Genomic DNA, 17,508 nt, shown 5'->3' with positions numbered 1-17,508 from the left:
TACTTACAAAGGACAATTAAAATGAACATAATTCTTAAGTACATATCACGACATATGCAACTTACCGGCATTATAAACGGTCATAGTGAACCTGTTTACTGGCGTGATCCGAATGCTTTCTCGCACGGGTGGAAAAAGAATCAGTGGTGAATGGTGATGATTTAGATCAATAGTCAGCAAAAATAATGCGCCGGTTGGAGGTAAGAAGAGAACGTTATGTTGATCTTACCTTTTATGAAAACATATTAAATGATGAGGGATGAGTGGAGCGCAAAAAATTGTTTCCGGCACCGGGACTCGAACCCAGGTTTTCAGCTCTACGTGCTGACGCTTTATCCACTATGCCACACCAGATTCCTGTCCTAATGCCGGATTGAATTCTTCTCAGTTTAAATTCCACCTCTCAGTTTCCCTTTTGTGGCCAACCCTCATGCACTGTGTCACAGAGGAGTGACAGTGGCACAATATCCAACACATAATGTGCAGAGGTGCACTCATTACGAGTGACTAAGTGGCCGGGATCCGACGGACTGAGCGCTGTCTTAAATCACTAAGTGATTATTTTACGCATATCATATTATTAAGATGTACCGAAGTACTTATGATATATTCATGCAGGAATTCTGCGTTATATGATGAAGGATGGGTGGAGCAGAGAAAAATTCTCTCCGGCACCGGGACTCGAACCCGGGTTTTCAGCTCTACGTGTTGACGCTTTATCCACTAAGCCACACCAGATTCCTGTTCCGATGCCGGATTAAATCCTTCTCAGTTTAAGTTCCACCTCTGAGTTTCCTTAGTGAATAAAGCGTTAAAATTATTTAACCAATTTATGAACACTAAACTAAAACTACAGAAAGTTACAGAAAATATCTGGTTTAACAAACATTTTGACATTGTTTGTATTCTTATCCAGTAACGTGTTCATATATTGTTACATTTATACCAAAATGATCTGAAGATGGCAAAACATTTGCCGAAAAAGTTCATCTAAGTAACACTGTCATACACATTATGATAATTTAGAGAACACATTTCACTTAGCAATTGATAAGCCTTTTAGATGCAAAACCACAATAATTTTTTTATTTCAGAATATTAGCTAACTAAAGAAATGATAATCCTGAATAGTTAATTCTTTATCTGTAATATTTTTTACCCTTAAAACTAGAGAATAATGGTAGCCTATTTTTAAAACAACTTCAAGTTAGTGTAACTCTGAAAATATTGGTAATACTCGTATAATAGAACCCATGTTTGTATGACATTTTTTGCTCAAAATGTCTTTGGAAATACGATCCGTAAGTGGCGGTAACTCCTCGTGAATCACCCCGTATATACAGTATTTTGGTTCATAATGGTTAGAAATCTTCGCTGCGTATTAGTGTCATCTATATCATCAGCTATTGAACTCAACCTTGTTAAAATAACGTAAATCCTTTCTCTCTGCTCGCTCGAGGGCATTCGGCAGAGTTGGGAAATACTCGCTGACAGACTATCTCTACCAAGTAAATTGATTCGAATCGTATTGTTGGTTACGATACTATGACGATTCGTTACAATTATCTTGAACAACGATTCGTTCATACTATGAATCGATTCTTTATTACTAGTCGTTCGAACGATTTGTTCACGTATCGATCCAACTCTACAGCAGACCTTAGTGTAGTCAGCTGGTGTTGGATAGATGCGCCTAGCTAAGAAAGCCAGCATAATGAATAGTTTCAGAACCTTCTTCAGTTACAAGCCGGAGCCATACGTCGGCAACACTGTAATTAACTGTCAAGCGAAGGCCTACGATACAGAACATGTGTTTGTGCTAATGTCGATTTTCAATGTAAATTATTGTTACAATATAAGTGTATGTCGATGGAATTATGTTCGCGGTCGTACCAAACGTTAATTTTTGATGTAGGCTAATAAACTAAGTGCGTGTTGGCGATAAAAACAAGACAATAAATGAAAATATGGCTGCAGTCTTTGGCAATTTTTACTCTTATTAATAATGACAAAGTGATTGACTATTCTTCTAAATATTAAATATTGTATAAACCACATTTTTATAGTCTTATTTTGGTTTGTGGTGTATCAGAATTCTAACCAAATTGTTGGGTCTCGCCTGCTATATCAATAATATTATGCCGTTGATTTTCAATTTCATTGTAAACAGCTGTTTTGTTATCCCATAAATGCTGCAGTTTTGTTGAAGATTCGGAATGCCTACTATACGTTAGAACTACCTATAATATGTAGATACACTCACTTTGTTGGCTTTCAGAGTTTGTTTATTAATATTATTCCTTTTGTAATAAAATAGTTATAAACATGTTTCTTTTCACTTCGTAGGGGAGAGTTGCGTAATTTGTACCGTTGCCTAAATTGTACCACCGTCTTGAAAATTAGTTCCTTGATAAGTGTTGTAATCTACGTCAAACATTGTGAACTATATCTACAAACATGCCATTTTATGAGAGACGAAGCCTGCGGGTTGTGTTGTGCAGATGTGAAGTGAAAAAACTTGTTTTATGTAGTTTCAATCTAGTTTTTGCGCTATATGGCTACAACAAATACTTCCGAAAGGTAAGTGGAAGTCCACAATGCTATATATTATTTAAAACTACATTTATATATTGTAATTGTCATTAAGTTACAGACTTATCTTAGAAACCGTTAAGCAGCAAGAATTTAACAAAGAAAACATGACGAGGTTGCGTATTTTGTACCGGCTTCAGTTTCCTATAATGTACTGGTACAATATAGGAACTTTTATTATAAATGTTTGAAATTATAGTAATGTATGAAGAAAAACATACCTAATTTAAACCAGCAATTATAATTTATTAACTTCTAATCATTTCAATATGAATATAATACTGTAATTTTTATATTTAGGAAATAAAACACATTCAATTCCGAATTTAAAATAGTCATGTCAGACGTGCATTACAAATAATAAAAATTGCTGTGACAAAAAAAAATAGCATAAACACATTGAATTAAGCACTTAGAATTTAATCGAATAATTTCCACATTTCATATTCTGGCGTTTTTAAGTTTCTTCCTTTGTAACAAATTATAATTGAATTTTACATTAATTCCAGATTGGCAAAGAAGCTTCAATACGGGACATGGTCACAGGATGCACAAAGTCTTGCTGTTGTTGCATATATGAATGGCGATCATGGAATAAATGAATGTGCCCGAATGTACAATGTTCCTAGGCCTACAATGCTAAGACATCGAAAAACAAAAGCGTAGGTTGCTAATGGAGATGTGAAATCGTTTGAAAGAGCCACAGTATTTTCTGCAGAAATTGAAAATGAACTTCAAAATCACATTCTAAAGTTTAAAGAAATGATGTTTGGATTAACTTCAACAGATGGTAGGAAACTTGCTTTTGATATAGCTCAGAGAAATGGACTGCCACATAATTTCGATCGTGAAAAGGACCAAGCAGTAAGGAAATGGTATTATGCATAGCATATCTGAAGAGGCATGTATGAATTCTTCGATATGCTGGAAAACATTAGTGAGAGATACAAATTAGAATCCACGAGAATTTTCACTGTGGATGAAAGTGGCTTCTCCGCAGTGCAGAAGAAGACACAGAAAATCGTAGCTAGGAAAGGCAAGAAACAAGTGGGTGTGATATCGAGCGGAGAAAGAGGAGTGAATACAACGATGGTATGTTGTGCCAGTGCATCTGGTCAATATGTTCCACCCATGATTATTTTCGAGAGGCACCGGTTGAGTAATGATCTGTCTGTTGGTGTTCCACCGGGCATTATTATTACAGTTTGAGAAACTGGCTACATTAACTACTAATTGTTCGTCAAATGGATGAAAAATTTCATTTCCTCCGTCCATCCTACCAAAGAAAGGCCAGTATTGCTGTTGCTTGATGGACACACCATCCACAGCAAGAACTTAGATGCCCTGATGTATGTGGTACAATTTAGGAACCCAATGGTACAATTTAGGAAACCAGTTGCCTAATTTGTACTCATTGCAGACATTTAGAAAACTGAACCCAATGACTTTATGTTAACTTGAAATAAACTTTCCTTTCTAGGAAAATCCTTCCAACATACCAGGAATTAAGATGTCGCTATTGAAATAATTCAACAGTTGTCAGTTAAAATTAGAAAAAAATAAAATGTGTAAAATGGTACAAATTAGGCAACTCTCCCCTATTTAAAGGATTTAAAGTTCACTGAGTTTACGTTAATTGGCACATACTTAATAGATAATTATGTGTTTTGTTACATGTTGAAGGTATGTTTCTTCATTTTTTCATAGATCTTTATACTTGGTCTAACTGTATTTACATCCTCATACTTTATTATATGTCAGTTTCCTGTGTTACATTTTAATTTTATTTGCTTAATTTACATTCTTAGCTTGTTTTCTGTAGTTGTATTTATTGAAAATTATATTTTAAAAAAGCTTATAACAAATAATTTAGGCTAACAGTATTGTTATGATGACTGGCAAGGTTCAAACTAAAACTGGTTTCCTGGGTATCTAAAATATTTATAGAAAATCACGATAGATAATTGCATAAGATAATATTAAAATGTATCCTAGACCTTTCACGCTACAGGTGAAACACCATAGTCACAAAACATTGTCAATTTGCTATCCACAAATTTGTTAATTGAATGGAAATTCAGAATGCTGCGTACGAACTTACGTCTTTATTGCATTGTTGATTTTATTATATTCAGTGCAAGGAATATCTTTCCTTTTTTATTTATTTACCTTTGTACTATCAATAAAAAACATGTTTTTTTTTTTTGTAATTATTTTAAGGGGCAGTCTTTGTATGTAAGTAGCCTATTTACGCCGTATAGCTAATTGATCGCAATAAAACACTTTTCGAATCCGTAATAATTTACATCACTATTCTGAATCTTGATCTTACCTTTGTGCATAAAGTAATATTTAAAAAATACACGTTACGTACAACGAAAGCAATGAGCAAGCACAATTACATCAATAGCACTTTAGAATCTCCCACCTTCACTCAGCGTTGCCAAACCTACCCATGTTCCGACTTGTAACTGAAGAAGGCTCTGATTAGTTCCCATGTGGAATGGTCGCATTGTAGTGGACTCACCTTCCTCTTAGAAGAATAAAGAAATGATTAATTATTAAATAAAACACACCATTGAATCTGGATTTATTAAGGCAAAGGATTCCGAATGGCAACACCAAGGTGCAGCTTTAAACTCCGTAAAATTAATCCTGCTTTGTACAAAGCAAACAAGCAAACACATTTTTATTATTTTAATTAAAATGCCATTCACATTACTGCATTAGTATTGAAAGAGCTGTCAGAGAAAGCCAATTTATAAGCGTAAATCCAGTCAAGCGTGATAGATTTTTATTTGCGTGCCCCCAACAGTTGAGCCCACGTGCATGCATGTTATCGGGAACATGAAGTTTCACCTGTAACAGTAATTGCATCGATCTGCAGAGCGTCATCTGCTCGCTCGCTCGCTCTCTACTTGTTATGCCGGTTGTAATTGGGGGTCGGGTGACTGGGATCATACACTCCGCACACTACCTCGTAATCAGACATCGCGCCAATAAATTAAGTGGCACGGAGCAATTACAAGTTGTTGGCTTGTAAGTAAACCAACAGTATGCTCGGCGTAACCTTTATTGTAATGCAGGCGAATGCACGTCATTTCGTCTTCTGAAGATTGTTGGTTTGTTAATAAATAATTCTTTACCTTCCGCAGTAGCTATTTGGAGTCACTGAAATGGCAGTATTGTAATGATAGAAACAATGTCATGGTGAAGCTGAAGTACTCCGAGAAAATGTCCCACATTCACTTCTTGAATGGCCCAGTTGGTAGAGCAACTGGCTGCGGACTAGAAGGTGTTCGGTTCATATCCGGACGTTGACGGAATTTTTCTCATTACCGAAGTTCCGAAACAGCCCTCGAGGTCCATTTAACCTCAAGTCAAATTGAGTATCGGGTCTTTTCCGGTGGTAACAGGTGGTCTAAGCGTGGTGCCGACCACACCACCTCTACGGAAAGATGGACGAGCTCTAGGCCTATGTCTCCCGGGCCTTCATGGGTTGTACAGAGTTGAAGTAAGTTAATATAACTATGCAGATTTTTACAGATAATTTATTGAGTATAGTACAACAAATAATTCTAATACCATATTAGTTTCAAATTAGTATACTTTTCACGGAAAAGAAAATTCCCCCTAAAAGGTTAACATTGTTTAGCCCCATAATCACTATCCGCACGATTCTGATGTTTATTCTGATCATTAGAGGAACTGATAAAATTTGATTTATCCCTTTGCAGTTAAGTAAAATGGATGGTTTTCTTCCAAATTACATAATAAGAGTTGCACGAATCTTTATTTCCTTCCATTACTCATAAGTGTAATGTATTCCTGATAAGTGTTGTAGTTCTCCATTTTTTAACATGTGGTTCTCAATTGAAGACCTAAGAATGATAAGTGGATAAAGACCAGACAGTAGTTTTGAGATAATCGAGAAAAACTATTTTCATCATTTTTTTCATCATTCAGTAAATGTCTTAATAGTCACTGAAAAATGTCGGATTTTTTAAACATTATATACCATTAAAGTAAGTATTAATTGAATCTCCAATGAATTATTAATAAAAAAATGACAATGGGGTTATCCAGTTTTAACTCTCAATCAAAATTCTGGATTTCTTTCTATACAAGATGGCAAAAATGTGAACGTAAAACACTATCTACCTTAATAACCTTACTTCAAAATGTGTTTTACCATAAAGAAAATAATCATTTCATGTCATTGTAGTAAAAACTTAACTAAGTCGCTTTATATTATTTATAAAAAAAAAAATAAGCAATAAAAGTATCCAGTTCTCACACTCAAAGAAAGAACTCAAATTACTTCAAGACAACCTGTTTATGTATAAACATAAATACTATTTACCAAAATATTAATGTCTGCTGTCAGGAAACATATCATATTCATAAGCTAATATTGTCACTCTGAGTCCATATCTCCTCTTTTTTACCATCCCCACCTACTTCACGAATATGATCATACCACTGTTTATACATTAGAAGAATGAACTTCTCAAGCTTAAAATTATCACCAATTTTTTTCTGACTTATTTGCAATGGCGAATCGTACAACTTTCCAGCTAAATCTAGATTAATTTCATTCACATGCAACAAAAGTATCAGGAACGAGCATATGTGTTACGTTGATAGTGAGAACAGGATAAGTCTGATCTTTGTCCACATCTCCTTCTCAATAAAAGTGAAAATCTAAAAATTTATAATATTCAGAGCTGTCTAGTTCTCTTTGTATGAAGTATTTGACTACCATTTCACACCAATAGATGGAGTAAGAGCTATAGTTGCGTTTCGCATTAAGATCTCAATTTCATAAAAAATGGCCTTTATCCACTTATTCTCAGGTCTTCAATTTGTATTATTATATAATTTAGTTTACATTTTCTTGCTTACTATAATATTCATTTAGTGCAACTTCTAAATCTTATATTATTAACTTATTTTATATTCCTATTCTGTTAACTTCCATTGTTTGTTTACTTGTCTTTTTTCTTACTCTTATCTTTCATTGCCTGTTTGTTTGTTCTTTTTTGTTATGTATGCTTTGTCTAATGGTAGCCTCTGATTTGAGAAGCTCTGGTAAATAACAATTATTTAAAAAACTGTAGTATTTTACTCAATTTTTGCTTGTATAACTATATCAATCTCTGAATTTTGTTCATGTACAGCAGTTCTGTGGAACGTATTCTGTTAACACCTTCAATCTCCAGAATTATAATTAGAGGACGGATTCATATGCACTAAAAACGGTAAAATATGCATGCACGTATGCATTTAAAAATCACGATATAATATGCACTAAAATAACAAAATATAGACTCTCATAATTAAAAAAATAGCAATTTACTATTATTGATGGTCTTCCTGCTATACATAACAAAATTGACACACCATCAGTTGCTAAAGTTTCGTGTCCTTCAACCCACTGCTTAAGCAGTAAACTTCTTGAGTATTTGTCGTTAGGCATCGTTGATAAAAGAAATTAAAAATTAATAATGTCTTGTAGCTAAGCTGTTCTAAAATACAATGCACTTTATACACTAAAGTCTCTAAGACCTGTCACTATAATAAAGTGGAATATTCTGATTTGCCACGTTGGTAAGTAAAAAACAGAAAATTACATTATCGTGCCTATATTATTGTTAACAGGTGGCGAAATTCGAGTTTAGCGAGTGCAAAGAAGCCTATGAACACTTTCTGCAACTTTTGCTCCAATCATATTACAGCGTTCTTGTGACAAAATCTTATGCACTGTGGAGTAGACAATAAGATGGCTTCTTGTTTTGAATAACTGTTCTTTTAATCACAATTTTCATTCATCATAACATCCCAATATTGTAAATTAGCACAGAGTCAGCAATGCACTTAATTGAGTGCTTTGTTAATTGCCAAGGATTTGTCCAAAATGATTCACCAACAACAGTTCACTATCTGCATATTGTCAGATTACAGTAAATAAAATAGAAACTACTGTAATGAGTTTCGATGTCTGAGTTTCTTCTGTATTCCATTTTTCAGATTTTCCGTATCCTTAATCTTGGCTAAAGCACCACATAGCTAAAAAAATAAGAAAATATTTATTTGTATGCGCTGAAAGGTGAAATACGCATTAACCCCTTAAATATCCATACATATATGCACTGTAAAATCTCGACCTTTTGTTGTAAATAACTTCAAATGCATTTATATAGGCCTAATGATAGTATGTGATTTGCAACTAAGGAATTATTGTTGTTATTTAGTCAACTGTCGGAAGACAGATCTGAACCTCAAAAAGCGATACTAAGAAGGCACCGCTTATGAGACAACTAGGCCAGGAGATAATGGGGTAAGCTGGCCAGTTCCTTTCACCCTCCATTGCATATATCACTGACTAGCTACATATTACACTAATCAGACTTCAGATGTATATAAACAATTATTCTTCCTCCGACACATATCGTCAAGTGAGATGTACTGTCTGATAATAGATGTACAGTTGTTAAAAAAAAAAAGTGGCCGCACTCGTGAACAGCGAATATTTTCAAAGTCCACTTCGGGTCGCGGCGATGTTACACGATGCATGTGCTTGTACAAGCAGTTCCGGAACTATGAAAGTATTCCATATCTACGCCTCGTAGACCAGCGGTAGAGTGCTTGTTTAATGATTCAAACATTGTGGGTTCGGGCCTTCTTCAAGTTTTCATTTTATTTTTTAATCGTTCTTTAGCGATGTAAATGATATTCAAATTATCATTTATATCCAGTTATCGTTCTTTATGGATATCACGTTATTTATATTTCGTTATCGTTCTTTAGAGATATGAATACAATTCGAGTCATCATTTGTATTCTGTTATCGTTTTATAACGATATGAATTATAATTATTATTGTATCTCCAATGGGGTTAGCCCTATTTTACATATGTATGTTAGGGCTATAGTTTTATACACAAAAAACATAAGCATAAAGAGAAATGGAAAAGAAAATTAAATTAGCTTACGCGATGGAAACAAAACATAAAAAATCCGTAAATTAGGCATTGCGATTGCAAAACAAATATCAGGTATAAATTTGAAACATACAAAAACATTAACAACACACATACGTAACACTTCTATAACACAAATATGCAGCTTTCCGTACCATACATCAGAAATTAATACACAATAGTCACACAGACACAATCAAACTATAATTACGACATTGCGACGACATCAAGCATCCCATAACTGACTCACATACATAACAAATCAAGCATCCGTTGCAACACATACACTTCAACATAGTAACCACACTTTTAAAAGTTACATATTTGGCTCCAAGAAGAATAAATAGGACACTGTTACTAATTACTATTCTTCTACAATTTCTTAAATACATCTGTAATAAATCTGTGAAATTCCGATATTAATAATATTCACGTTTTTTATATTGTTATCGTTCTTTAGCGATTTAAATAATATTCAAGTTATCATTTATATTCTGTTTCCCTTCATTAGATTTATAAAACAATATTCAAGTTATTTATATTGTTATTGTTCTTTTGCAATATAAATAATCTGTATTTTATGTAAGTAATTATTATAACACAAATAACCATCTTTCTTTGTAAAACAGGTTATTTTATTTAGATAATTAAATACGTATTACATAATATCTTATATTAATTAAACAAACCGATATTTATCATTTATATTCTGTTATCGTTCTTTAGTGATATTGTATAAATAATATTCAAGTTATTTATATTGTAATCGTTCTTTAGCGATATAAATAACATAAATTTAATATTAGGTTTGGAAAAATCCAGTTGCATATTACTGGTATTAGTTTTTCTTTTTGTATTATTACATTATACTATCTTGAACCACAATAAAATGAAAAGGAGTAACGAGGAATTGAACCTGAGACGATATAAATAACATAAATTTAATATTAGGTTTGGAAAAATCCAGTTGCATAATACTGCTATTAGTTTTTCTTTTTGTATTATTACATTATACTATCTTGAACCACAATAAAATGAAAAGGAGTAACGAGGAATTGAACCTGAGACGTTGACATCTAAATTCCGACGTTCGTCCGCTGAGCTACGAGGGCAAAAGTGTGGAAACATTTTCGGAAAAATTGGCCCAATCACACTCTAAGATTTTCTGATGATTCGTAGAAGCTAGTCCAGGATGCGGGAGGGGGGGGCAAAGGCTAATTTTGATTTCCCGGTCTCTGATCGGGTCAAACATCCTGATAGAATTAATATTTAACCCTTGCCGTGACTTTCGGTGAAGTCCGGAGGGCCCAATTAGTCAAATCCACTCTCCTCATCTCCACGCTTGGGCCCCCTGGAATTTAATAAGATGCGAAAGAGGTAGTGATGTGCGGAAAGCAACGGGATGATACCGCATTAAGGCCTATCCTTCCCAAGAAAAACTGCAAACATGAACAAAGGAAGCTTTTAATAGAAGAAGAAGGATCTTCTGCGGATCTCTGGAAAAAGAACTAAGGAAGAGACTAGTGAAGTGCGTTGTGTGGGGTGTGGCATTGTATGGGGAAGGAACATGGACATTACGACGAAATGAAGAGAAACGAATTGAAGCATTTGAAATGTGGATGTGGAGAAGAACGGTGCGTGTGAAGTGGACAGACAGAATAAGAAATAAAATCGTGTTTGAAAAAGTGATGCTGAAACTGATTAGAAAGAGAAAAAGGAATTGGTTGGATCTCTGGTTGAAAAGAATAATAGACGACAGTACGATGTGTGGATCATATGCGGAGACTAAGAGGAAGGCAGAAAATAGGAAAGATTGGAGATTGCTGGGTTTGCAATGAAAGACCTGCCCATGGACAGAACACTTATGTATGTTCAGAATGCCTGGAATATCGTGTCTAAGAACAGTCGCTATTTGCAAAGACTAGTCAATTCCATGCCCACTCGACTGCAAGATGATCGAGATAAGAGGAAGATAGACTAAATATTGAATTGTGGCTTTTTGTTTTGTTTTTTGAACGCTTATTTGTTTGAATGTTTTAAGGCCGACGCCAGTAAATTTGTTTTGTTTATGCCACGAAAAATATTTTATTAAGAATAAAATGTTTTTTCTTTCCATTTGCAGCCACAATATCATAGCTAATGATAATGTCACGGCATAATATTTTAATGAACCTGATGTTAATTACTAAAGTAATCGTAAATGAGAAAGGAGCCATTACATATAGTTTGTCTCTCTCAAAAACAAAACAAAAAAGAGCATAAAAAGCACGAGGTTGTAGTCGAACGCAGGACCTCATGAATAAGAGGCCTGAACGCTACCATTATGCCATCGAATAACACACAGTATACTTCAATTATAACTGTAGATATCAGGCAACGTGATCCAACAACATGTAACATCGCCTGTCTCCGAATTGTAGCGAAGATACCCGAAGGGAACTTTGTTTCAGGAGAGCGGCCACTTTTTCTTTTGACAGCTGTACATATTAGCCAGAATCTCAATCAGAGGACAACTAAGGAATAAAACATGCAAATGTGCTAAAATCCGTCCCCTAGTTATAATATCAGTTTCACTCTGTAGAGGAGATATCTTCACCTATTTACCTACATATAGTCAAATATTACGTGATCTGTCCGGGATGAAATCCGATCCTCTTAGTTTTTTTTTCAGTCGATTATTTAACGATCAACTACAAGGTTAAGTTATTTAGCGTCGAATGGTATAATGATAGCGAGGTGATATTTGGCGACATGAAGCCCAGAATTTGCTATGAATTACCTGAAATTCGCATTACAGTTGGAAGAAACCTAGGAAAAAACCCAACGAAGTAATCAGCTCAATTGGGAATGGAACCCAAGCCCAATAGTAACTGTGGATCAGCAGGCAAACGCGCTGTCGCCTGAGCTACGCCAGTAGCATTCTTTTAGTTGGTTCTTCTTAGGTTTAGTTGGTATTTTCGCACGACATATTTTATTAGTTTGTTATTAAAATGTTAGTTATAATTATTCTATTTTTTAAAAGTTTGAGTAGCCTAGTTCAGTTCAGGTTGCCATTTTCAATATTAGCAACACAACTAAGGCAGAATTCATTACATCCATAGTTAGTATGATTTATGGCAGAGGTTGCTTTTGACATTGACGGATAATGATGTTAGTATTACCAATGGCTCTTGCAGGCAGGTATAGCTTTCATTTACATGCCATAAATCTAGTAAGCCTCTATGTTTTCTCTTCATGTACAGCCTGGAGGTATTGTCAGCAATAGGTCGATAGTTTTATTTCACCGAATTCTAACACATATTTTCAACGTAGGCTTACTTTATAAGAACTAATTCATAAATTTTATTACCAACCCAAAAACTTCTGCACTCTATCACGTACAGACCTACATAGACACATAGAATACGTCACCCCGTTTCGGAAATTAAAGTACAGTATTGTGTTGATTTGAATGTTTTATTTTTGTTTTTGTTTACAAATTGAGTGTATAGGTCTATGATGAGAGCAATGAGAAATGAAGGTCTTGCAATATATTTTCTCTTCATTTGAGATACATTCCGAAATTACTCCGAGATTACAACAAATTTTTAACTACGTTTCAATCAAAACTTGTTGCACGTGTCTATTATCACTTTAGTATTACAGAACTCGAGATTAAAACAAACGAGTCGTCGCACAGGTCTGTAGCTGATGTCTATGTCGATATATCACTGAAAGGGGCCGCACGACACGGCTAATTTACAATTTTATACGCAAATTTGCCACCCTATGCCCATTCTGTGAAGCGGTGGCGTCATTGGGCGTAGTTACACAAGTTACATTGGTTAGTGTCTATCAACGAATTGCTTCCCAGGAATGTAACCGTAACTGCTGATATTTATTTTCAACAACTGAGACGCCGCAATAGAAGTTAAACAACCGGGAAGACCGCATCAAGTGCTGCAGTGAAGTGATAACACTAAACATAATTATCCCTTCTCAAATTTCAATTTATTCAGGTATACTTTGAGAAAGGATGTTTAGGAAATAGTGTTGTTACTTCAGACCAATGTACTGTAGTTTTATTTATTCGACCACAGAAGACGATGATATTATTTTAGTCATACAGACAATGAAATTCATGACCGTAAAAAATGCTGCTTGAAAGCAACATGATGTAAGCAGCAAAATTTGATTTGTTATATTGAATTATTTCAACGTTACAACTGCTTGTTTGTTAAAATGTGTATATGATAACATTATGCAATTTGCGTTCTTTTGTTTTGTGTGTTCTTGGAAAATATAATTTCAGTTAATGTTCTACCATAAATGTTGTAACTAAAACCTTGTGCATCGCTCGTGTTCATCGTACGGCTCGTCTTCCTCCACACGTTACCTGTACTTTGTTTACGTTTTCACTGTGCTCTACTGTCATACGATATAAAATAATATTCAGTGACCTGACAAATATTTTTATACGAAAAATTTAACGGAGATACCAAATAAGTAAACATTAGTACACAGTGAAAATATATATTTTGTTACTTTCTGTACACCTTGAAAACATTTTTCTTAAATGCTGTTATACTATTATTTCAACATTTGTCTGTAACAATTTATGTTAAAAATAACAATTATAAAGTGCCCTAGAAACGTTGTCAACATTATTCAAATATGTAACCCAAATCATATAATCAGGGATGAGTAAAGAAGCTGGTTTAAAGACTTTTAATACTTAAAAGAAGATAAACCTTAATTAATGTAGCTTTCACAACAGCTGATACTCCTTCAAAATGCATGCAATATGAGACGTGAACCATGCCAGTATGCTACGGCATAATTTGAATAAACTGATAGAGTTTCTGGGACAAGGTATATACTGAAAAAGACGTATGAAATACCGTACATGCGCTAAAAGAATTTTTCCTTCTGGGGCGTATGTCATGATGTATAAAATTTCGGTGAAACTAGCGTCTGTTACTTCTCGTGATTTCGGAAGTGAAAATTAGCCATTACTGACAACTTGCAATGTCACAAAGCAAGAAATCACCATATGATGAATGATGGGTGGAGAGGAGAAAAATTCTCTACGGCATCGGGACTCGAACCCGGGTTTTCAGCTCTACGTGCTGACGCTTTATCCACTAAGTCACACCGAATTCCAGTTCCGATGCCGGATTGAATCCTCTCAGTTTAAGTTTCACCTCCTAGTTTTCCTTTAGTGGCCAACCCTCATGCATTGTCACAAATGTGTGGCAGTGGAACAATGTCCAGCACACTATGTGCAGAGGTGCACTCATTACGAGTGATTAAGTGGCCGGGATCCGACGGAATGTGCGCCACTCCACCCACCCTTCATCACATGGTAATGCAGAATTTCTGCACGAAAAAATCATAAGTACATCAGTACACCACAATAATAAGAAATCACCAGCCTTTGCCCTGCATATATGCAAGGCATAAGAAAAGCATAAACTAACATAACCTAAACTACCCTGTCACAGATTCGTATATGCAAGGTATAGCGTGAGTGTATACTAGCGTAAGACTTTCGTAATATAATCAAAGTTATGTTGGTATAACTGAAGAGAGAAATCTAAAGACTTTAATGTGTATAAGCGAAGTACGAGGAAGTAACTCAGCTCTAGTTTAGCAGAAATTTCGTCTAATACTGAATTTACATCGTGAAGCGCAACGCCACTTCCTATTACTATTACTGTGTCGAACTGCAAGATAGTGTTAGGATGTAAAACTAAGGTAGTCTTCCAAACTGTTTATCTTCAGTATGAAACATTTGTTCAAATACTAATGGCTGTCCTCCAGTCAGATTGATTTGACAATGTTTCGCTCGGATATTAATTATTATTTTAATAACTTACTTTACTTATTATTTACTTTAATTACTTATTAGAAATAATGAAATGGTACTCACCATTACATCGGACGATCCAAGTGTTCTCCTCCTGCTCTTAAACATGCGTCAATCCTGTTGGAAAGATTGCCGAAAACTGCTTGAAGTTTATTTTCAACTCGGTACACTACGACACAAAGTGTTTCCTCTTAAATCAGGATTGGGCTCATGTCTTTCGTACTTTTTCTCTATATGCTATAAGAATATCATGTGTAACTACTAACTTAGAAATTGTTTGTGATGATGGAACGTGTATCCCGGAATAATTACGACGAATTTCTTTCTTGCAGGATTTGTAACATTTTTTCACATAGTGTAACTGTCGTAAATGAATTTTCTTGGTTCCACAAACCTAATTCTCACCATATTATACAATATTATACATTGAATCATCCTCACAACAAAGAAGTAAACTTGCCAGACTGGCAATAGCACGAGTCCACAGTTTGCCGGCGACAGCCGAGCAGGTAACATCGTGTGTCGTACGTAGTCCGTGCGTGAGTGTTACATTGTGCGTTTGTTTCGATAACCTTGTAATGAAACATGAATAGTGCGGTTAAAAGGGAAAATACTTTAAAAGCAATATTTATTAAAGAGGAAACGCGTCCTAAAGCATTTGACATACATAGATGGATAGAAGAAGGGTTACGTATCAAAGACACGGAAATACAAGCGATTCAGTTAGTAGGGAAACAAAATGCAGTGTATATTAAACTTACAAATAAAATTATTTATGAACATTACCTACAACAACATACTGGATCATCATCCGTTAAACTTATGAATGGAGATAATGTAACAGTCAATATAACCCCTGCAGACGAAGAAGTCGTGATGGTACGAGTGCTCAACATACCACCGGAAGTGTCCAATGAAAGAATACGACACGTGCTACAGAACTATGGGAAAGTGCAACATATAGAAAATGAAAAGTGGTCATCAAAATTTCGATATACTGTCTATACCGGTATACGCATTACACACATGGTATTAAACAAGGTCATACCTTCGTCGATTGTCATAGCCGGTCACGAAGCCTATGTAACTTACCCTGGACAGGAACTTACGTGTTTTTCGTGTGGAAGTACAGCTCATATACGGCAAGCCTGTCCTAATAGGAATATAAAAGCCCCTGTGACGGTACAATCTCGAACACGTCTTACACTGAGTGACTTGATCCCTTCTCCTAGTGTTTCCAAAGCAGCGAGAACTCCTACTATGACTAGTGTTTCATCTGAAAATGGGACTGATAGTTTATCCGAAAAACAAGCATCTATTGGTACTTCGGATACAAAATTAATGCACGAGAGTACTTCATTGCAAAATAAATCAATAACGCAAAAGAGTAGTGTAGTGACTGATAAGACGGTGACTATGACGATAGAACAGGGTGACTCGGAAACAGATTCAGCAGATGACGTATCAGAGATTCGTCACGAGCAACCGGTGAAAAAGTATAAAGCAATGGAATCTTCTGACACTGGTGAGTGTTCTGCCAATGAGCAGAAGAATCCTGTTGACGTTGTTGTTCCGGTTACTACAGATGATTCAAAGGATCCTGAAGAAATTCGGGGAGCAACAGCAGCAGTTCCAGAGGATTGGAATGAAGCAATCCAACAAGAAGAGCAAGATCCTGGATCGACAAACAAGTCCTCGTCACAGGAGATTGGTGTTAAGAAATTGGCTAAAAGCAGTAATTCTCCTAAACATCGTTCTCACCCTTACAAAGGAGAAGGCAGTAAACTAGGATTTCCATTATTACGTCCAGTTGACTAGATCTTTGACCGACGATTACTGGTTGTGCATTGTACAACATGTTGTTGAAGTTTGTTCTGCTATTGCCTGAAGTGATGACCATCACTATAAGTATTGCCATTGTGAATTTCAATAATAATTCCTCGCCCACAAAACTTTATGCATTGAAACGTTTTTTAGTGGAGCACGATGTTGATATTCTTTTCCTTCAAGAGGTATCCATTGCAGATTTTTCGTCCTTGTATAATTATACATCGTATGTGAATCTAGGTACTTTTCGGTTGGGTA

General features: G+C 35.1%; 1 protein-coding gene across 1 annotated transcript; it reads left to right on the top strand.

The window, feature by feature from the left end:
- The first annotated feature begins 16,008 nt into the window (after window positions 1–16,008).
- On the top strand, window positions 16,009–17,241 carry LOC138700433 (uncharacterized). Its single transcript, XM_069827050.1, has one exon. It carries the CDS (start codon window positions 16,009–16,011, stop codon window positions 17,239–17,241), a length of 1,233 nt encoding a protein of 410 aa, XP_069683151.1.
- Window positions 17,242–17,508: the final 267 nt, after the last annotated feature.

The sequence above is a fragment of the Periplaneta americana genome, chromosome 5 (assembly GCF_040183065.1).
Source record: "Periplaneta americana isolate PAMFEO1 chromosome 5, P.americana_PAMFEO1_priV1, whole genome shotgun sequence".
Lineage (NCBI taxonomy): Eukaryota > Metazoa > Arthropoda > Insecta > Blattodea > Blattidae > Periplaneta > Periplaneta americana.
This window is presented reverse-complemented; position numbering and strand designations above follow the sequence as displayed.